This window comes from Haliaeetus albicilla, chromosome 12 (genome assembly GCF_947461875.1).
Source record: "Haliaeetus albicilla chromosome 12, bHalAlb1.1, whole genome shotgun sequence".
Classification (NCBI taxonomy): Eukaryota; Metazoa; Chordata; class Aves; order Accipitriformes; family Accipitridae; genus Haliaeetus; species Haliaeetus albicilla.
Window position 1 is genome coordinate 14296071 of NC_091494.1, and position 23396 is coordinate 14319466.

The window sequence follows — 23396 nt, forward strand, 5'->3', positions numbered from 1 at the left end:
CCATAAGTCTGTAATAGGTAGAAGCACATCTGCCAGCAGCTGAAAATAAGATGTGTATGTGTAAAATATATAAAATATCAATTTGCTTTCCTGTACATCAAGACAGCCTGTTTATTCCATTCAGGTCATGGTCTTCAAAGACAAAATGCTGCTGTCCACATCTTCTGTAACTTTTACCACTTCTTCTGGTCTGTTTCTTTTTCTTTCAACTAAACATTTTTCCTTCAACCAGAAGTTGAAAACTTGGCTCTGAAGTTATTGCCAGGGAAGAAGCTCTGATATATGGAAAATAGCGCAAGTCTTAAATATGTTTTAATTTTTAATCTTGAGTGTATGTGCATATATAGGAGGATAAAAAGTCAGGCAACTCAGATCTTGATTTTTGTTGGAAGCAGGGTTTTATCCTCTTTTGCCACTCTAGTATGATAGCCTTAATTAAATGATTGTATTCTATTATATATCCACAAGATTATTCCACAGAATGGTCTGGCTTTGAGGGATGACTGGTGGTGAGGCGCTCATAGATGCCTCTGGAGCTAACAAAACCTGTTTTGAAGTTCTATCTAATGCTAAAGAGTATGTATAATCAGGTCTTTGAGATTTAGTACCATGTCCCCAGAATTCTTGGTTTTATTAAAAATTTATTGTAATGTCTGCCTTAGATCCTTGCCCATAAAAATAACATGATACCCAGTAATTTCGCAGGGATATTATGATCTTTCTGAAGCACTTAAGTACTCTAATAGTGAATTGTGTGGACAAAAGTGATATAGAAAACAAGGATAGATACCAATGTGTGTATATGTATAAACACTCCCTGCATAGTGCACTTGCTGCAGAAGGTAGTAGAGGAAGCTTAGTCCTTCACACTTAACAATATGGGAGAAGAACTATTTCGTGATGTCTGTTCATCATTGGCTCTGAATGATGCAGAAAGTTCTGTGGGGAAACAAGACATGCTTATAGCTTGAAAGACTACATTGCATATATAAAGAGGCTAAAGTAATATTAGCTGAATGACTATTATTTCCAAACTTCTTAACTTTGCAAACACTGTAATACCTTTAAGAATGTGTTTACTCACATCTAATATGAATTGTATAATCTTTCCTTGCAAGCATCTATTAATATAGATTTTTGTGTTCCTGAAATATTGAAACATTGCAATGTTGGGAGCTTTGTAGCCAGTATTGTTTTGAAGTATTTGTAGACGGTCTAACTGTGAAGATCTCTGGGCAACTTGCTTGCTTTCTAGTAATTACGCAGTTCTGTAATGATCCCTGACACTGGCTGCAAATCCTGGGGAGAGATGACAAAAATGACATTTGAAAAATAACTGGGCCTGATGCTTATTTTTTTCAGTGCAGTATTATAGTGATCCATGGTATTCAATTGATTTTGTAGGGGACAAAGATTCAGTTGCATTACTTTCTTCTGCTCTGAATTCAAAGTCTCTTGGCCGTATAAGTAACAGGTGATATTACTGTGAACAGAAATGGATAAGTTTCAGAGAAATAATTTCAGATAAAGAGATTTTATACACACATACACGCATGAACACTTATCATATGAGATCCCTCAATCCCAGTCCAATATTTTTAGCACGTGTTACTTGATAGACCTTCAATGTTACACGTTTTTTCTCTGGTAGCAGTGAAAGGGAAAATTCATGTTGTATTACTTGAGGCTACAAAGAATTCAAACTTAAGGGAGAAAACATTTCACATTATAGCAGATATTTAATAGTTTTAAAATCCTTCACATGTCTTTTATCTCTATTTATAGGAAACATACCATTTCAGCAATTTCTTATGAGCTTACTTCCTGTAGGAAATGTGTAGTAACTAATAGGAGCTCATTTCAAATACATTTAAACTCAGTTTAGATATCTTTAATGTTAGTTATAAATTAAGCACTATTACTAAATAAAACTATTACTAAAATAACTGGGTGTAACAGTTAAAGGAATTGGATTACCTAGAGCCACACCAGTCATGAAATAGTCTCTGAAACACTGTATTCCGATTCCTGACTATTAAGCTACATGTAGTATATTCAGGTGTTCACAAAGTGTTAGATGTAAAGATGGTTTTTAGGAATGAAATGAAAAGTTTGAGATTTCCCTTGCTATTTGTAACCTAGAACACTAGAGGACAGCACTAAAATATTACATAAATGTGTTGTTTACACTGTTAATGATAGAGATGCTCTGTGAGGGCTTTGTGAGAAGAAAACAAATGACTGTTTTGAACAGAGTTAGGGCGAGTGGTATTCTGAAATTTCTCCTTTTGAGAACTGCATCTGACTTCACATTATACAAAATAGCTGAAGTTTCTTGTGGTCTGAATCTAAGGTATTTGCTGTAGTGATTTCTTTAGAAATTAACCTTCATTTTTTAACATAGCAATGCTGTAGAATACATGCTTATGTAAAATAACATTTTTAAGGTCCAGAAAATGGGGAATTAGTTGGCTCACCTGTAAATGTTTCATGATTTCTCTGTTCATGTGAAATGTATTATATTAATACTGTGATACTTACACTGAAATATGAAATAGCGTAGTTCCTTGAAAAAAATTATAGCTTCTATTGTGTTTCTCTAGGCACACTGGAACGACATGAAACAGGTGAAACAGCAAAAGCAATTCTTACTTCCATTGAAGATTCAGAATACTTGGTGGCAGATGCTCTACTTCCTGTGTCTCAAGAGTCAAAAAGAAATAAAAATGCTGGATACAAACACTGTAGCTCTTATAAGCATGGCATGGTCTCTTACAATCTTACTCATACAGAAAAATCTTCAGATAAGGTAAGAATGAAGAGTAGAGCATTTCTCAAGAGCAATGCTTTGTGATCCAAATTCCTTTACCCTTTTACCTTCACTGATGTGTAGCCCTGTATAAGTGGCATGGAGGCTTGGGTTTAAGTTCATAAAGGCTTATTCTGATTGGCTCAGTTTTTATGCCTCCAACTCTGTTCCATAGAACGAATGGGGAAGATGGGGGGAGTGCCTTATGCACACCTTATGCAAGGTCACCAGTAGATCAACTTGGAAGAATTTTCTCAGAGACTCAGGACCCGTAGTTAGACCCTGTTGTGCCTCTGGCTTCTGACTGCACCTATTAGCAGTACCTTCAGAACAATTGAACCCACCAGTTCAGATGTGTATGTCTTGAGAAAAAGCCCATCATGGTACAATGCTACTGGCCTTTCTGTTATTGCTTTTCTCTGAAACTGCAGTTTCCCATTGTCATTCAATGCTAGTTTTTATTGGGTGTTTTTTTTCTGTTAACATCATCACAGAACAGACTGCAAGTGCCTTACATTTATATTAGTGTGATTAAATTTGGCACCTTATTGGTTAAGAGGAGGATGGCGGTGTTCCTTGTGAGACTGAGCTGCAAATAGGTATGACAGTCTTCAGGAGAGATTTGGCCAGGCACTGTACTTGGCTCTATCTAACAATTTTTTTACAGAAGTCATTAAACAAAATAATTGTGACTGATGGAAATGATGCGCTCTTTCTTTTTGTTTTGAAAAAGTAATAGAAGGAAAAGCTATACTGAAACTAGTGTTAATGTGCTGTTAAAGCTGAGAAAATGAGTACAGAGACACCATATAATGAGAAGTAAGGTTGAAAATGCAATAGTTATTATATTTGCTTGTGGCCTAGATATATCTATATTTTTATCAGTTATTTGTAGATATTTAAAAAGCCTGTATTTGCTAAATGTAAAACCAATTATTAAAACCGTCTCTAATGCATTTCCAGATTCAATGAGGTAGGTATTACCTTATGCAGGTTGGAAGATAATGGTACATACATTTTTCTGAAAACCCTGTTTGTGCATCAGGAGTGAGTATATTCACTGAGTTCTTGATATGAGTGTATCTTAAGAATAGGGCCTCAATGTTGTTTGTTCATATTTACCACCTTTTATTTAACGGGTTTTGGGAATTCCATTCTCTGCAATAAACAGAGGAAGTCATGTCTGCTATTCCTCAACCCTGAATGTAGATAAAAAATGTCTTCCTACAAGTATGGAAGATGAAAAATGCTTTCCCTCAACTTATATGTGTAAACAGCCTTCAGAATGGTCTCTGGCCTTTTTTAGCTTTATTAATTATTGTAAATGAAATACTGGATATTTCAAAATTCTGTCTGATAAAGTACAGCTTAATTGAAGTCCTCATTCTTGAATTTTCTTTTCTGGTCTTTTTATTTATTCTACCTATAAATTGATATATAACTTTGAGTTTATAGTGATTATTGTTTAACTCTTAATATTTATCTTTGACCTTTTACTAACCTTAGTCTGATTTCTAAAGTTCTTTTTGATCCCATTTTCTGAAAAGTCTTATTAGAGCATAATCCTGCTGAGCATGTTGTGGGGCAGATGGTGCACTAGTTGGCCATTGACACAGAACCTGATCTCACTGTTAGTTTATTAAAAGGAATAGTTTCTTCCTGCCTTTTTAAAAAGGAACAACAGAAAAAGTTGTAGTAGTTGTGTTTGGAGTGTAGTTTTGGTCATACCTATTAAATTGAAAATTGCATGGATTTAACAAAGTAGCTGGAAAAAAATGTGCTGCTCATGGAATATGGGAAAATAGGTTTTGGTAGATTTTAAAGTGTGGAGTTTAACATGCTTAGGGAATTATGTTCTTAAATTGGAAGTAATATCACAATAGGTGGCAGTAGTAGTAATAATTTATAGCACTTTGATCAGACATACATCTCGGCTGCTCTGATTTCTCAATAAAATATTCCATTTTATTGTTTAAATATTGTTCATTAATTATCTTGTCTCAATGGAAACTTTTTATTGAGAGAATATTATTGATGTTTCTTAGACTTCCCTATGACTGTTAAAATATCTTTTTTTTTTAATTTCACCTTCTTTTTGTCATTATAATCCTGTTATTTTAGTCTAATTTCCTACAAATGAAGTTCTGTACTTGGGAAACCACTTTTCATTCATCAAAAAATTGTTATCCATTACAGCCAGTGCTTCTTCCCACTTCTATCCGCATTAGAGCAGGTCCTGTAGATTGGTATGGGAGATGCTGGAGGCTAAATGTATAGGGTGTAGCTGAACCTGGGAAGAATATAACAATGGAGGTCCCCTTAATGCTATTCTAGAAGCCTAATGTGGGCTACACAAAAGGAGTGTGGAGCTCTGTGGCTTTTTTTTAACACTGTTTTGCTATTGCTGAAATGAAAGTTTGTTATGAAGTCCACTGTTTTTCTCAGTTCTTATGCAGGAAACTTTTTTTTTTTAGGTTTTTCAAAAAGTGCTGTATTGACTCTTTTGGGTCGTTGTATTTTAACATCCTGAAATAGTCCCTTGAAATCCAGATCCCATGAAATTAGTGAGAGTTCTGTGGATATCAGTGATCAACATTCCATACCATAGTAATAAGCACATAATCATCACATAGATGAAACTATCATGGAACTCTCAGATTATTAAAAGGTTTTAGTATGTGCATATACGATGAGCATTTCATTATCAGTTTGCTTCTTTGGTAAATTGTGTATTAGAAATTTAACAACACACTAAACCGTTAATAACATTTCTATTTAAAAAAAAAACAAAAAACAATGCAGTCAATTTTAGCCTCTTTTTTTAAGAATTCAATTTCAGAAGATTTATATAACAGAAAAAAATGAGGGGTGGCTATTCTGTCCTGTTCGTATTACACTTGTGAGTGATCCTTTTGTACAATGAGATGATCTACATGAAGATCACAAGTAAGATTCAGCATTTTTTCTTAATATTTATTATTACATAGTTTTATTGTTAATATTATATTTAAGACAAAATAACATTTGCAAAGCAATGGTTTCTCTTTATCGTAAGAGAAGAAAAATATCCTCACATAGCAGTCTATCTTCAAAGGCTTTCTTTCAAAACATTTGTCATCATGTAAATCACAGATACAAAAGCAGAGTGCTTTGATTTCATGGTGTTTTGACCATTTTAATTCTTTTATTGTGCTGCACGTGCCAGTGGGAGTACCAATAACAGATGAGTGTGACAAATGCAGTTAACACAAGATCCATATTAATGTTGTCAAATCCCCTTGATATATTTAAACAGATTTTAATTATTTTCAATGTCAAAAGACCCAAAATATATAGCTTAATAGTTCTTCAAGAAAGCTTTACTTAATATGTGAATGTAAAACCTCTCATAAAAATGAAACTTTTATATTGGCCTTAGTCATTGACATAGGGTATTCATCAAGTCAGCAATTTGTGTGGCAAAGTGCCATTTGAATAGTGTATTGTTAGAATACTTATGGTCCACTTGACAAGGGCTCTTGCTGTAAATAGTGCAATTTGACTCCAGCTGTTAAAGAGTGGCTTTGACAGCAGCCAAATAGAATGGAGATGCTTTACTGCACCGCAGAAAAATCAATATTGGGTTCTTGTTCATAGTAACCTGTTTTTTCTTTTTTTTGCACATTTGTACAAGAGTATCTAGAGTTCATTTGTAGAAGTTTAAATATGATTCTAAAAGTGGGTCTCTTATTTTCAGATTGATGTTAGTGATGAATGATGCTTGTGTTTAGTGGAAAAAAAACAGACAGTACTTTGTGGATATACATAAACAATGTGGTAATGCAGCATTGTTTCAACTCAGCTTATATGGATGGATATTAGGATGTGGGTGCATAAGTTATGTAACTAATGACAAAAAATGATCTTTCCTTCCTCTCTGTAATTTTTTTGCATTTTGTAGTGCTACTGTAGTATCCCTGTCAATTTTCTAAGCAGAGGGGTTTTTAAAGCAGATTTCTTTGTTGTTCTCCCTGTAACAACCCCCACAGATGTTGACAATCTGTAGTGCTATTGTAGATTTTCCTGAAGCATAGTCTTGCTGGTGCTGAACAGTTTTCCAGCAGTATTCAGTGACACAAGGTTGCTATGATACCTGGCCAGTAGCAATACGTATTGAATCACTGGTCTTAATTACAATAGACTACACACTAGATTGTGTGCTCATGGTGTTTATATGGAACTAGCTCTCATTATACCCTTAAGTCATAGTTATATTTGAAAATTGGAGCTGTGTGAAAAGCTGGTTTAAAAAAAATGAAAGTGTGTCAGTGCATCGTATGAAGATTTCATTGATGCACATAAAAGCTGGATATGTCTGGGAATTGTTTTCCTGATGTTCAAGAAACCTTTGTTTCCGAGCTTTTCAGCTTAAATAATTTGGATATAAATCTGTGTTTATCGTGCACTGATATTTCTAGCAATTTCAAGAATGTAATCAGAGCTTCTTCTGGGTAAAAATGTTGGAGGAGGAGCAGCTTCTAAAATCTGTGCAATAATTGCTAAACTTGGACTGCTGATTTGTACTATGGAAGAGCTAGACCAGAAAAGGGAAATTTTTGCTGTGTGTATAAGACAAGATGAAGGTGAGGGAGAAAAAATGTATTATTTGCATCTGAACTTTTATAGGAATGTTAGGTATATTTATTGCTTGATATAGTTACTTGAAAATGTCTTAAAATACTGGGTTTTGAGCATTAATGTATGGTACAGAAAGTAGAGTCAAAACATCTAAATAAGGGTTTACACAAGATCTGTAAAGGTTCATTTTGATTTATGTAGCTATTAGAAATAATTGACTAGAGTAGTTAAGTACCAGCTACTATCATACTTGTGGAAGCATTTTAAACACTTTAAATTGACATACCTAGTATTAGTTGTTCTAAAGAACTTATTATTCACTTATGTAATAGCATACGTATTTTGTTCTAAACAAAATATGTAAAGGCAAGATGCTTCTGAAACAGAGGTATTTTCTTAGTAGGAAAGCCAAAGTTTGTATTTTTGTAGTTGCTTAAAACAGGAAACAAGAGTGTACAAAAATTATAAATAATAAAAGAATTATCTACTTTGTTATGTTGCTGCACGGATTATGTAAAAGACAAATGAAGACTGTAGGACAATAGCAGTTATTTGTTTTAGTATAGTAAAGGATGCAATTTGAAAATAAAATTATTATTGGAAACCTGGAAAATCACTACTAGTTAAATCTTACTGATGGAAAAATTGATAGAAAATGGAAATAAGTTACAAGCACAAATATCAAATAATACTCATCAAATACGAAATCAGGAGTGGTACCATAAACAATGGTATGTTAGACATGGATTCCTTTTATTTCTTTCCTTTTGTAATATTTAGAGTAGTATTATGAGGATAGTGATCTGTATGAATCTTGATTTGTATGAAGTGGATTATTAAGAACAAAGCAAAACAGAAAGTAGAACATTTCTCCTTAAAGTTGGTAACCTTGGTGTTGTTGCTGACAGAGTATTTCTATTTTTTTAACTGGGACTGGTGTTTAGAAGCTATATTTGGTAGTATATTAATTAAGTGTAATGGGAAAATGAGTGAAGAAACAAAGGTGTATATATATATTTCTTGTAACTCGGATGCAAAGCATTTCAGTACTAAGTTTCCTGTGAAATTTCGCAATTAAGTATTTTATCAAGGGATCAAGGTAGCAACATAACTACAGTGAAGTAATAACTTTAGGGTTATGAGATTAAATTGGTACCAGTTAAACGGCATCCTGATCCTGAGAGCCATTGATAGTTTGGACCACGTCAGCTTTGCTGGAAGTTACTGCAGTTTTCTGAATTGGTCCACCAAGTCAAGAATTTGTTGATTTTGGTGTTTTCTCCATTGATTGCCTCAAAGCAAAATGAAAGCAAAAAGCTGCCATTGTGATACTGTAGCTCATTTTATTCTTGCAGATATGGATAGCAAGTAACACAGGTGACAAATTTGAGAATAAGCCCTAACTATTTATTTCAAAGCTTTGGACACTGTTTCTATATACTTCTACAAACTTTTTTTCTCTGTTATTATACTGAAGGTGACTGGCTTAAAATTTTTGTTTTCCCTGCCGAGACAACTAATTGGACCCTGTGCTAAAGCTAAGGAAGGTGCTACAGTGTCCTACTAGAAATAAATCTAAGGTCAATATCCATAGTCCTTGTGAAGTATTTCAGATTGAAGGACCATTTATTGAAGCTAACCTAGCTGTGGCTGTCTTCCTCTTCTTTGTCTTCTCCCACACCTCAACTGTCATGCTGCAGTTACCTTCTCTGTCCCTTGGAAACTGTAGCAAAGTTTGTATTTTGTTTTTTAGGGAGATATCTTTATGGATAGAGTAGGACAGTTTCTATCTTACTGAAGTGCTGTTCATGATATCTTATTCTCCACTTATGATTGTTTCTTTTAGTTCTGGGTGTGGAGTGATACACAGTTTGAATTTTCCTAACTTACATTTTACTACTTTCTAGTCCCCAAGATGTGATTTTTTTTTTCTGTAGGTCGGCCTAATTGATTTTCCTTGTTAAGTGTTGTACCTAATTCTAGTAATTCTAAAATAAATTACATAATCTTTGTTATAACCTTTATAATTTCATGTTGTCCAGTGATGTTCTTGAGAATTCTTTACCGTTCATGACAGGAAGATAGTGGAATCTTTACACTTGTGATAATCATCTTTTCTATTCTAAACATTAAGTTCCTGGCTTCTTGTAGTTTAATTAGTATTATTTTAGTGAAGAAAAGTATTAACAGGAATTCAGATCAGTGAGACTTTCCTAGGTTTCTGCCTCACGCACCTATTAAAAAAAAAAACAAAACAGTGACTTTTTCAGAAATACATTGGCACCTTAAATGCAATTATAGAACTAGGACTTGCAACACCAAACCTTACTCTGCAAATGAAAGACTTGCTATCTGCTAGCTTCCTTCTGATAACTAATTGAATCTCTTGTCTCAGTTAAATAGCATAAATAAAATACTAAGCTAGACTGTGATTCAATTTAAAAGAAACAGCAGTGGTTACATTTGCATTCTCTTGCCTTGTTTTTCTACATTTTAATGCTCAAACCTTAATTTGTTCTGGTGGTCAGATTTTGTTCTTGCAGTACTTGTGGGGAAGGAGGAATCGGCCAACCTCTCATGTCTAAGAATGTTTGTTCGCAAATACTGTCCCCTTGGAAGCCTATGCAATTCTACTGCCTTCAGTAAGATTGAACAGCTCTCAAGGAAAAAAACAGTATGAAATCTATGGTTACAGACACTTAGCTGCTGTCCTGATACATCCTAGAATGACAGAGGATCTGAAGAATGTCCAGCTCGCCTATTTCTGAGTTTTCAAGACTGGCATTTTCTAAGATAGACAGGATTTTGATATTTAAGAATTTAATCCCACAATTTATTTTTTGTTCTTTTTTTTTAGTAGAAAGTCACTTGCTTAGCATTTGGTCTAGTACTTTTTATGTAGATAAATTTTATGGGTAAGACTCTTATAATCCAATATGGGAAATGCACTATCAGAGCAGCCCAGGGCAAATATGTTCTTTCAGTTGGAGTCAACAGCCAGCCATGGGTTGGTAACTCAATTTTTATATATATCAGTCCTCCTTAGGACAAAGCAATATTCTCATGCTTTTACCCTCCTTCTAAGGTCATGTTGGCAGTATCTCTGCGTTCAGCATTATTTTCACAGATATTTGGATGTTCATTCATCCAGTAAATTGTTCAGTATAATAATTTCTAGATCTGTGAGTCAATAGTCTGTGTTTTGTGGATTACTGTAGCATTGTGTGTCCAGTTGGTGATCTAGGAAACATGGGAGATGTTCCATCTTATGGCTTTTCTTCCTAAATGCTGAGTAAGGCTGAAAATGTTTTGGCTACCACCCATCGCTGAGCCCTATATATTTCTAAAGACATGGTTAGGGAATTTACATCTACATTCAAGATAAGTTAATATATGAAGATAGAGTATTTGAATATTGAGTGTATAAATTAATAGACTTCATTTAAAAACACCTTATCTTTCCCTTCCATCTAAGCTTTTCATGGTGCAGAGACTGTCAAAGACTGATCTTATTTTGAGACGAGTGGATGTCCAGTTCATTTTTATATTCTCTCTATAATAAAAATGTTAGAAGAGACTTTGTCAAAGGTATTGTGTTTAGAATTGCCTTTCTGATAGAGTGTGCCCAGAGAAGGTAGCGATATGAATTCTAGAGCAAAGCAAAAGTTGTCTGTATAAAGTTGTCTATATATCATATATATTTCTTCAAATATTTTCCTGAAAAACAAAATGTGGACTTGTTTCCTGCTGTTGAAAGCTAATGTGAAGAATATTCTGTATATTAGCTTTACTTGCCAGTTATCTTTTGATACCATGTTATGATTTGTCTCCAGGATCACTTTTATATGTACACTTGCATTAAATCCAATGAAAAATTTAAGTTCAGTATTTGTGATGGAAAGAGACAAAGACAATGTGGACATGAAAACAAAATATGAGAAACATTTAGTATTCATACCAGGTCCCTAAAGTGAGCAAAAGTGTTAGCAATTCTCCCTGAACAACTAAAAATTTGTTGTGCCCGGTAGATCCACCTGGCCAGCAATCTGCCTGATGATGGCCTTCCATACATGATAAAAAGGGGGGTTTATCCAGTTGCTTAGTCTATTCATCACACAGCTTGAGCTTGAAGATTTCTTGACTTAATTACTTTGTGCCACAGCCTCATCAGGAGTGATGCCACAATTACTGTTCAAAGTGCTGTGAAGATAGTAACATTCTCCACTGGGATTAAAAAAAAAAAGAAGAGAAAAATTATAGTGTTGGAAGGAAAGAGGTTGACTCTGCTTATGTTGCAGTTAATTGATAGACAAACATTGGTGATGTAAGCTCAAAAAGTATTGCAGCTTTTTCTTTGTAGGAGATGGATTCTTAGGAGGATCTGAGCAGCCTCGCTAATATGACCAGAGTTGTCTTAATAATATAATAAAAGTAATGTAAGGCAAGTTCAAAGCTGTTTCATTAAACTAGTTCATATGTGAAACTTCATCACAAATTGACACCTTTGTTTGGGACTGCCTTGTCCAAATGATGAAGCCTCAGGTCAAGCATAGATTGCATGTGAAAGCAAACTGGGGCACCACTACTGACTCCAGGCTTTTTACGCTTAGTTCTTTATATGTGAGTACTGAGGTTTAAAAGAGGGTAAATGGATAAAAAAAAAAGTTCTGAATGCCCCCCCTTAAGAGGATCCTCTGTCCTATGACTAAGTGTCTGAAGATAAGGAATATGAATGGCCTTGATATAGTAACACCTTTACTCTGTATATCCTCACCCTATGCACAAGGCTGGCATTGCTTTGGAAAGGGTAGGCATGGCCTGTTTGCCCACTTTGGAAAGCTATGGATACTTTCAGTGACAGAAACTGTTCACTTGCTCCCTAAATTTGAAGCTCCAGGAGGCAGGCAGGGTTAGACATAGGAGTGCATGTGTGGATTGCTGATAGGAGCTATATTGGATTAGAAGGTGCATATAGTCTTTATGTGGAGATGAAGGTGTAGGTGATAATTTGCATCCTTTCTTCCTATGCAGTTTCTTTTAGAGAAGGGTGAATGGTGTATGTTTAAGAGCTATTTCAATTGTATACCTGCTGTTTGTAACTATTTTGAACTAAATGCATCTTTGCACACATCCTGGATTGTTCATCCTTTCAGCTGAGCAAGAAAATAAGACAGCTGTGTATTTGCAAATGACAGTGGGTTCATTGTTAGTGAGACTCTTTTGAATTGTTGGTTGAATTGGGATGATATTAGAATGAAGGACTAAAAAATGTTTTGGGGAAGTATTCCTATGAAACATAGATAACATCCCACAGAAAGATGCAGATCTAAATTTTACCTCTTGGGAATTTATTCTTCTGAAACACAAGCCAGGCTTAAAAAAAAAAAAAAAAAAGAAAATAATATCCCATGATTTTATCCAATTTAAGAATTTTTCAACACTAAATCTAGTTAAGACTGTATAACATTTGTTACTTAAGGTTATGAACTTAACAAGGCAGGTTTGCTGATGTGATTTAGCTCAAACAAAAGGCCCTTCAATGTTATTGTTGAACAATAGATTATTTTTTGGTTACGAATACATAAATATGATCACAAGACCACATTTGCATCCAGTTATTACCAGTTCTTCAAGCATCGCCTAGGGAATTTGAAACTTTCACTTATGTGTTATGACTAAAATTTTAGTGCAGTAATTTAATGAGTAAGGGCTTTTAAGAAATGTAAGATAGGGAAATTTGAAATGAAGGTCCAAGCCTTCTCTGAATGCTCTGTAGTATCCAACTGTTTTAGTATCCTTCCACTGAATGATCTGTTTGATCATGTGCTGTATGCTGCTCTAACTGACTGTCATGGTAAAAGGCTATATTAAATTTTCTTCCTGCTTGTCTTTTAATGATTAGAGTAATTAAGTTAGGCTAAGTTCAGAAGTTACTTTGTACTAACTAGACATCTAAGTTATATCAACTTTTTAGTTTTATCTGTAGAAGCTACAACAAAAAAAATACAATTTCCTAGTAGATAAAGAGTTGTTGTGTTCATGGTATAGGTTTAAGATGTGCTATTTGAAATCTGAGATTTTTGTGGAACTTGGTAACTATATTTTATGCTCATAAACCAGTTTGAAGCCCCAAACACAATTTCATTTATCTTTATATTCTAAGCTTTATAGTGTCTGCAAAAGTGTCCATCTGTTCAGCTGAGATTGCTTCAAACAGTGAGTGGTCAGAGAGACTTAACTGATAAAGGTCAAAGGAGCCTCTTGACCCTGTGATACTTGCCAAAGCAATTGGAGCATAGGGACTGATATACAGTTAGATATAGCTTGCTAACGTGATCTCCACTTTAATTGGTAATGATAGCAGGAATACACAGTAAAGTCATTGCTGAAAGAAAACAAAAAGTATCCAATATAGTAATTTATTACCAGTCAGTGGGTTTCACACACTAGGTTGTTTTACCCCTGCAGTGGTCAGAGAAAGCAAAAAGGTACTCTAACACTTAACTGAAAATGGATGCCCTGCTGCTATCAGAGATGCATGGTGGTCAAATGATTGCCTGTGCCATTAGCTTGGTAATGTTTTCTCTATTGTAAACTCAGCTCCCCATGTTCTTCCTGTGCATCAGCTGCAGATTGAAGGCTTTCTCGTTTGTCTTCTATTTGTGCTGCCAATCATCAAGCTGCTGTCCACCAAGCACATTTCAAGGAGGCAATTTTTTTTACTACTATCGACTACCATCTCTAGCAACCGAGGGCTCAGAGGATTTAGAAATGAATTTAATGCTCTAATTTACACTGTGCCAGCCATTTTGTGCATTTTTTATGTATTTGTTTTCTGAGACAATTCCATAAGACAATAAGAAGTTTCCTATTTTGTAAAACTACACATGAGATCGCACCTGCAAACATGTCCCCAAAACTTAATTCTTTTTCTTACGTATGTTATTTGTAATACTACTGTTTTCTTTAAAAAGGTTAGAGAGAAGAAATGTCTGTGCAAGTAAAGATGTTGTGGTTTAACCCCAGCCAGCAACTAAGCACCACGCAGCTGCTCACTCACTCCCTGCCCCCCCCCCCAGTGGGATGGGGGAGAAAATCAGGAAAAGAAGTAAAACTCATGGGTTGATATAAGAATGGTTTAATAGAACAGAAAAGAAGAAACTAATAATGACAACACTAATAAAATGACAATAGTAATAATAAAAAGATTAGAATATACAAGTGATGCACAATGCAATTGCTCACCACCCGCCAATCGATGCCCAGTTAGTTCCTGAGTGGTGATCCCCCCACCTCCACTCCCCCCAGTTCCTATACTAGATGGGACGTCCCATGGTATGGAATACCCTGTTGGCCACTTTGGGTCAGCTGTGTCCCATCCCAATTTCTTGTGTCCCTCCAGCTTTCTCGCTGGCTGGGCACGAGAAGCTGAAAAATCCTTTTTAGATTAAACATTAGTTAGCAACAACTGGAAGCATCAGTGTGTTATCAACATTCTTCTCATACTGAACTCAAAAACATAGCACTGTACCAGCTACTAGGAGGACAATTAACTCTGTCCCAGCTGAAACCAGGACAGACATTTAGTAAGCTATTCTGTATTAAAAAAAAAACCAAAACAAAACCAAAACAAAACCAAAACAAACAAAAACACCCCCCAAAACCACCAAATGCAAAACCAAAATAAAACCAACGACATTTATTGCTTCCTACCATCAAGGATAAAGCATCATGGAGAATAGACTAGAGCTGTCTTTGCCAATATAAGTTAATGTTTAAGACCCCTAGGTGTGGTAGTCATGTTTGAGTTAAAAAGAGTTCTTCCAGGTCCAAGAAGTATAAATGTAAGACACAGGGCAGGAGTAGCTAAATAACTTTTACAAGCAGCTGTGTGACGTGCTTATTTTTTGTGAGGCTAGGGCTAGACCAATGATGAGATGTGATTCTGAGAAAAGTTATGAGCTCTGAAATCCTCTTGACATCTCAGTGACTGGCATGATCAATACACAGAAAATTCTTAGCCCTCAATACCTTTTGGTTGGCAAATTCTACTTCCCCACCCTCCTCTTTGATTTCTGTAACTGAGGTTCTTCAAATTTGGTTTTTAAAAAACAAATAATCCTATTTATTGTCAATGTTATTGATTGCCACAGAGGTAATGAACAGTGATTCAAACATTTAAATGGTCTTTAAAGATTCTGTTATCTTTGTAGAGTATTTAAAATTCAGATTACAGCAAAGACAGGTGACAAAAATAAGTGTTAATTTCATTGAAATAAGCATATTGATATTGTATTCTCAAACTTCATTGCGATATGTCAGAAACTATCATATTGAGAAACTTCTTAAAGAGTATAAGATGCAGTGGGTTTAATGACTTCATATTGGGTTTTGCTTAAAATTACTTGTTTGAAAGGGTGAAGTGCGTGTACTTTGTTCACAGGATGTCTTCATTGAATTCACATGAGCAGACAATAGGATGGTGGTACTTTACTGATTAGATTAGCAGATTTCTTTATAGTAAGTATATTTAATAATGAACTAATTACTCCTTAAAAGAGGAAGTCTTGCTTATTTGATAGACTTTTATCATGTACTTAAGTGCACTGTTTTATTGGGCCTCTATTAAAAGCCAATAGTCTGATGACTGTCAGAAAAGTTTAAATCTGCCAAAAAAACTCAGACAAATAAGACAGACAATCCCCCACCACAAAGAAATCAGAAGCAGTGCATCTTCTGTTAATAAAAGAATTTTCCAGTCTGCTTTGACAATACTTCAGTTAAGCTCATCCCTTCCCCCACCCCCCAATCTAACCAAAATTTCACCTAAAAAAAGTTGTTCAATTTCTGTCTAATATTTTCTTGAGACTTTGCAGGTGGCAAGTAGTGGATAAAGGAGGGGACTGATCTTTTTTTCTGACTTATTTAATGTTAATGGATCAAAATATACTCTCTCACAAGAGAAGGCTCAATGAAATACAATTAAACCCCTTGAATATTACATAATTAAAAAAAATTGATTAGAATCAGCAGAATAGCTCACACTTATAGAGCATGATTCATTCTGCAGGCACTGGGAATTTTGGGGCCAATATTCTGTCACCTTTATCCTGTTACGTTTGGGATAAAGTGAGAGAACAATGGATAATGAAGGCCAAAAGTTGTATTGGGTCTGGCTGAGATGGAGTTAATACTCCCCATGGCAGCCCTCATAGCACTGTGCTCTGCATCAGTAGCTAGAAAGGTGTTGATAGCACACCAGTGTTTTGGCTACAGCTGAGCAATGCTGGCACAGCATCAAGGCTGTCTCTCCAACATTTTTGCCCCCCCCTCAATGGCAGGCTGGGGCAGGGCAAGATCTTGGGAGGGGACATAACCAGGACAGCTGACCTAAACTAACCAAACAGATATTCCATACCATATGACGTCAGCTCAGATATAAAAGCTAAGTAAAGGGAGACGGAAGAGGGGGGGGGCATTTTGTCTTCCGGAGCAACCACTACGCGTACTGAAGCCCTGCTTCCCGAGAAGTGGCTAGACATCGCCTGCTGATGGGAAGTAGAGAATAACATCATTTGTTTTTTTTCTTTGCTTTCGCGCGCGCAACCTTTGCTATCACTTTATTAAACTGTCCTTATCTTGACCCACGAGCCTTTTGTTATATTTTCTCCCCCCCATCCAGCTGAGGAGGGGGAGTGATAGAGCGGCTTTGGTGGGCACCTGGCATCCAACCAGGGTCAACCCACCACAGTCCTTTTTGGCGCCCAACGTGGGGCAAGACAACGGCAGTTTTGCATTAAGTGTTCTATAGCTAGCTATTAAGTGGCAAGCTCCTGTGCAGGTCACGGAGCTTGTTAGCTGCTTGCTTATCTCTAGCTTGCTGAGTTTGGGAACATGTTAATGCAAATAATGGCTGCGTGCTTTGTCCTGGCACTGATGGCTTTGTTTTGCTGTGGTAGCTATCTTGTGGGGAGAATGAAGGAACGCGGGAACGTGCTAATACAAATAATGTCTATGTGCTTTGTCCTGGCACTGATGGCTTTCCTGTGTTGTGGGAGCTATCTTGTGGAGGAGATGAGGGAACACATCTCCCTCTCCCTACCAGGCATTGATGTGAATGGTTTTATTATGCAGGCTCCCGAGGTCCTTGTTCACCCTTATGTAAGCTGTTTAATACTAATAATTAATACTGGTGGCATATTATGGGTATTGTGGAATCTGGTCTCGTCCTGGTATAAGAGAAGGCAAGTTTTAGGTGAGGCAATACTTAAATGTGCCCTCAAGCGACCAGTGCCTGGGTGGCAGGGTATATGGAAGGATTTGGGCAGATTCCTAGGACGGTTATCACCTCCCATAATCTGGGATTTTACATCTGAACAGGCAAGTAACCCTGGCAAACTGACGCGCCACCTGATAGAAGGGTGCCTTGCCTATCCCAATGAAAACCAGCAGCTTCTCGCACTGTACTGGGGCCTGGCCTATGCCTACCGAGCCATAGTTCAACACTGTCAGAGGACCATGGTTGAGGCAGGGACCCAGACTGCATCTGAGGACACCATGCTCGAGATAGGGACCCAAACAACAACAACTACAGTAATTGCCCCAGTAGTGAAAAGGAAGCAGTGGACAAGGAGATCAACGGGTCCATACCATCGATTAGTGAGAGAAGAAGAAGAAGAAGAGGAAAGGCTTGATCTAGAAGCTGGTCCTTCGGTAAGGAAATTGGAGGAAGGAGTGAGGGAACTTAAACAGGAAGCGGAAACTACCCGGTCCCTGACGTCCTCAGAACTTCGGGACTTGCGGAAAGATTACAGCCGCCAGCCAGGTGAGCGGATTGCTGCCTGGCTGCTCCGATGCTGGGATAATGGGGCTGATAGTCAGCAACTGGAAGGCAAGGAAGCCCAACAGCTGGGATCCCTCGCTAGAAACCGGGGAATTGAAAGAGGAATTGGAAAAGAGGCAGCAGTTTGCAGTCTCTGGAGCCGGCTTCTCTCAAGTGTGAGGGCAAGATATCCATTCAAGGAAGATCTTGTGAATTCCTCAGAAAAGTGGACTACCGCAGATGAAGGCATCCAGTACCTGAGAGAGTTAGCAGTGGTGGAAGTCATCTACAGTGATCTAGATGATGAGGAAGTCTCCAAAGATCCAGAGGATGTCCTGTGCACACGGGCCATGTGGCGAAAGGTGATTCAAGGTGCCCCAGCATCGTATTCTAACAGCTTGGCAGCAATGTATTGTCCAGATATGGAAACACCAACTGTGGAGAAAGTGTCGTCTTGGCTCCAAAACTTTGAGGAAAATCTCTGTGTTTCCTCATCCCTACAGGACAGTGCCTTGGCTGTTAGGGATGCTCCAAGAAATCAGTCCTCTCCTGCCCCAGTCAGAGGGAAAGGGAGCCTAAGGCGTATGCCACGTGGTACACTCTGGTTCTTCCTGCGTGACCAAGGGGAGGACATGAGGAAGTGGGATGGTGAACCCACCTTTAAGCTGGAAGCCCGTGTGCGTGAACTGAGAGGGAAGACAGCTGTTAAGAAGGGGTCACCCAAGAAGAAGGCTGTCAGCGTAGTTGCTGTAGAGGCCCAAGAAAGCACTCAGCGATCCTCCAGGCATAGAAGAACTGAAACTACCTCCCTTGATTCTGGTGAGGGGACTTCTGGTCTGGTACCGCAAGGATCGGACAGTGAATATTCTGATGAGGAACAGCAATAGAGGGTCCCTGCCTTCGGCCAGGAGGAGGAAAGGGATGACCGGATATACTGGACTGTGTGGATTCGATGGCCTGGCACATCAGACCCACAGAAGTATAAGGCTTTGGTAGACACTGGTGCACAGTGTACACTGATGCCATCAGGATACAGGGGCACGGAACCCATCTGGATCTCTGGAGTGACAGGGGGATGCCAAGAATTGACTATACTGGAGGCTGAAGTGAGCTTGACAGGGGACAAGTGGGAAAAGCACCCCATTGTGACCGGCCCAGAGGCCCCTTGTATCCTTGGCATTGACTACCTCAAGAGAGGGTACTTCAAGGACCCAAAGGGGTACCGATGGGCTTTTGGTGTAGCCACTGTAAATGCAGAGAAGATCAAACAGCTATCTACTCTGCCTGGCCTCTCGGAAGATCCCTTCATTGTGGGATTGTTGCAAGTTGAAGAACAACAGGTGCCAATCGCTACCAGGACGGTGCACCGTCGGCAATATCGGACAAACCGAGACTCCCTGGCTCCCATCCATGAGCTGATTTATCACCTAGAGAGCCAAGGAGTCATCAGCAAGACTCATTCACCTTTTAATAGTCCTATATGGCCAGTGCAAAAGTCTGATGGAGGGTGGAGGTTAACAGTAGATTATCGCGGCCTGAATGAAGTGACACCGCCACTGAGTGCTGCTGTACCAGACATGTTAGAGCTCCAATATGAACTGGCATCAAAGGCAGCCACGTGGTATGCTACAATTGATATTGCCAATGCATTTTTCTCCATTCCTTTGGCAGCAGAGTGCAGGCCACAGTTTGCTTTCACATGGAGAGGCGTCCAATACACCTGGAATCGACTGCCCCAGGGGTGGAAGCACAGTCCTACCATTTGTCACGGATTAATCCAAACAGCACTGGAACAAGGCGAAGCCCCTGAACATTTACAATACATAGATGACATCATCGTGTGGGGCAATGAGGCAGAAGAAGTGTTTGAGAAGGGGAAAAGAATAATTCAGATTCTTCTGAAAGCTGGTTTCGCCATAAAGAAAAGCAAGGTCAAGGGACCTGCACAAGAGATTCAGTTCTTGGGAATAAAATGGCAGGATGGACGCCGTCATGTCCCTATGGAGGTGGTTAACAAGATAGCATCTATGTCTCCACCAGCTAACAAGAAAGAAACACAAGCTTTCCTAGGCCTTGTGGGGTTCTGGAGAATGCATATTCCAGGTTACAGTCAGCTTGTGAGCCCTCTCTATCGAGTAACACGGAAAAAGAACTATTTTGAATGGGGCCCTGAACAACAACAAGCCTTTGAGCATATCAGACAAGAAATAGCTCGTGCAGTAGCTCTTGGGCCTGTCCGGACAGGACCAGATGTGCAAAATATACTCTACACTGCAGCTGGGGATCATGGTCTCACCTGGAGCCTGTGGCAGAAAACACCAGGAGAAACCCGAGGTCGACCATTAGGGTTTTGGAGCCGGGGGTACCGAGGATCAGAAGCCCATGGAATATCTATCTCTTAAAGGACAGGGGATAGTAATTAATAAGAATGTATAAATCCGTACGTTGGGTATAAAAGTGGTTTAAGTATGTAGTCTCAGTTGTAAGTGTTGGTGAGAAAGGATTTCAGTAATGAGAATTAAATACAATAGTATGGTTAGAAGATATCTGTATTAAGTTATGTGGAACCTGAGCAGGACGCAAATGGTATGGAATAAGGGGTGGAGATTGTATTGGGTCTGGCTGAGATGGAGTTAATACTCCCCATGGCAGCCCTCATAGCACTGTGCTCTGCATCAGTAGCTAGAAAGGTGTTGATAGCACACCAGTGTTTTGGCTACAGCTGAGCAATGCTGGCACAGCATCAAGGCTGTCTCTCCAACATTTTTGCCCCCCCCTCAATGGCAGGCTGGGGCAGGGCAAGATCTTGGGAGGGGACATAACCAGGACAGCTGACCTAAACTAACCAAACAGATATTCCATACCATATGACGTCAGCTCAGATATAAAAGCTAAGTAAAGGGAGACGGAAGAGGGGGGGGGCATTTTGTCTTCCGGAGCAACCACTACGCGTACTGAAGCCCTGCTTCCCGAGAAGTGGCCAGACATCGCCTGCTGATGGGAAGTAGAGAATAACATCATTTGTTTTTTTTCTTTGCTTTCGCGCGCGCAACCTTTGCTATCACTTTATTAAACTGTCCTTATCTTGACCCACGAGCCTTTTGTTATATTTTCTCCCCCCCATCCAGCTGAGGAGGGGGAGTGATAGAGCGGCTTTGGTGGGCACCTGGCATCCAACCAGGGTCAACCCACCACAAAAGTCTGTAAGAAAAAGTGACGTTTAATGCTTCAGGACTTGTTTTACGTAGAAGTTGATGCTACCCACACTGTGAGAACTGAGCATTTTCTTTTCAGTGGTATCGAAGTGATGTTTAAGTATATTTTGAGTCTGGCTTGCCTTCTAAGAATCTACCATGTGATTTTGCCACTTTATTTCCTTTTATGTAAAACAAATGTCAAGACTATTCTTGTCAAATCTGGTTTTAGCACAAAATCCACAATAGAAATGCATCTGGTAAAGAAAACCAGTGTGTGGAGAAAGTACATATGTATGAGGAGCTAAAACCAGTATGGGAATCCCTGCCAGCTAATGGAAATGTGAATTTTAAGTGGAATAGTGTTCTTAGAACAAGTTGGATCCCAGTGGAAAAAGGCCTTTAGGCAGCTAGGTAAAATAACATTTGAATTGTACTTCCCATGAAACTTTTATGTAGTATGTCTGTCTTAAACCTGTTAAAGAAAATAGCATGTATTGATGTATTTGGGGGCCACAGTAAGGATAGCCTCCTGCCTCCCCCTTCCCATAGACATGGAAAAATTTCTCCTTGGATGCTAAGGTGGTTTGGTAAAGATGTGTAAAGGGAGAAGAAAAGAGGTAGAAGAGCAGGCTTCTACGTTGTGGAGCAGGAATGGATTCCATGCCAGAAGAAATCAATTAAAGTGAGTCTTTGACGTTTGTTGCCCCAGCTTTAAGTTTGTTGTCCTATCCTTTAAGAAGGATGTGAAGGTACTTGAATGCATCCAGACGAGGGCAATAAAGCTGGTGAAAAGGGCTGGAAGAAGTGTCCTTTAAGGAGTGGCTAAGGACTTTGGGCTTGTCTAGTTTGGACAAAAGGAGGCTGGGGGCAACCTCACTGCTCTCTACAGCTTCCTGAGGAGGGGAAAGGGAGAGGGAGGTGCTGAGCTCTTTTCCCTGGTATCCAGTGACAGGATGCATGGGAATGGTTCAAGGCTGTGCCGGGGGAGGTTTACACTGGACATAAGGAAGCATTTCTTTACCAAGAGGGTGGTCAAACACTGGAACAGGCTTCCTAGTGAGATTGTCGATGCCCCAAGCCTGCCGGTGTTTGAGGCATTTGGACAATGCCCTTAATAACATGCTTTAGCTTGGTCAGCCCTGAATTGGTCAGGCAGTAGGACTAGATGATCATTGTAAGTCCCTTCCAAATAAAATAGTCTATTCTATTCTAGCTCTTGTCTTGTTCCGGCTCAAACATCTTCAATGGCAAACTAGGGAGCTGTTACAGAGGTGATAGTTGCCATGCACGGAATATAGCTTGCCATTTCAAAACCTTCCTGAATCCCACTCTTTCTTGGATGTAGTAAGCTTTTTCTGCTGTGGGTCGGTCAGAGATGATGCACAAGAGGTTCATGAGTGTCAGGATACAATTTTGGTCTGTGGCCAGACTTTTTGCTTCTTTAAAGTTTACAGGTGAAGGCCTCATAGGGAGCCTTATCAACCAATGCAGATTTCTCCAAGCAGTAAAAGTGTTCCAAGTTCTAGTTGTTAAGTGGGAATCTTATCAGCACACAAATGGCTTTATTTTGAACAAAGGACGTCTAGCTGCATTACTAAAGTATTCAGCTTCAGTGATTTGTTAATTCTAACAAAAAAAAAAAAAAAGAAAAAAATTAAGAGTAGGCTATTTTAGTTTGGGATTTAGAAATCTTGGAAATTGAGATCTAATAGTTAATTACAGAAGCTTTGGGAGATACTTATTAATCAGTTTTTATTAAGGACTAGCCAGTATTTTAACTGAAATGGCTGATGGTGCTATTAGATTAATTTTGATGTGATGCACGAATACACAAAATAAAATAGTGCTTCCTACTTCTCAGTTTCCAACAAAAATAAGTGGTAAGCTGTATCATGACAATAAACACATGGTTTCAGCCCTGAGCATGACAATTTTTACACTTTATAAAAAC

At 38.3% G+C, this 23396-nt stretch overlaps 1 protein-coding gene across 1 annotated transcript in view; it reads left to right on the forward strand.

Annotated features, from left to right (window-relative positions):
- WDR72 (WD repeat domain 72) overlaps window positions 1-23396 on the forward strand; it is a 138208-nt gene that overhangs the window by 47070 nt on the left and 67742 nt on the right. The window contains exon 14 of the mRNA XM_069798213.1: window positions 2604-2809. Coding sequence (XP_069654314.1) covers window positions 2604-2809 — 206 coding nt within the window. The remainder of the gene's footprint in view (window positions 1-2603; window positions 2810-23396) is intronic.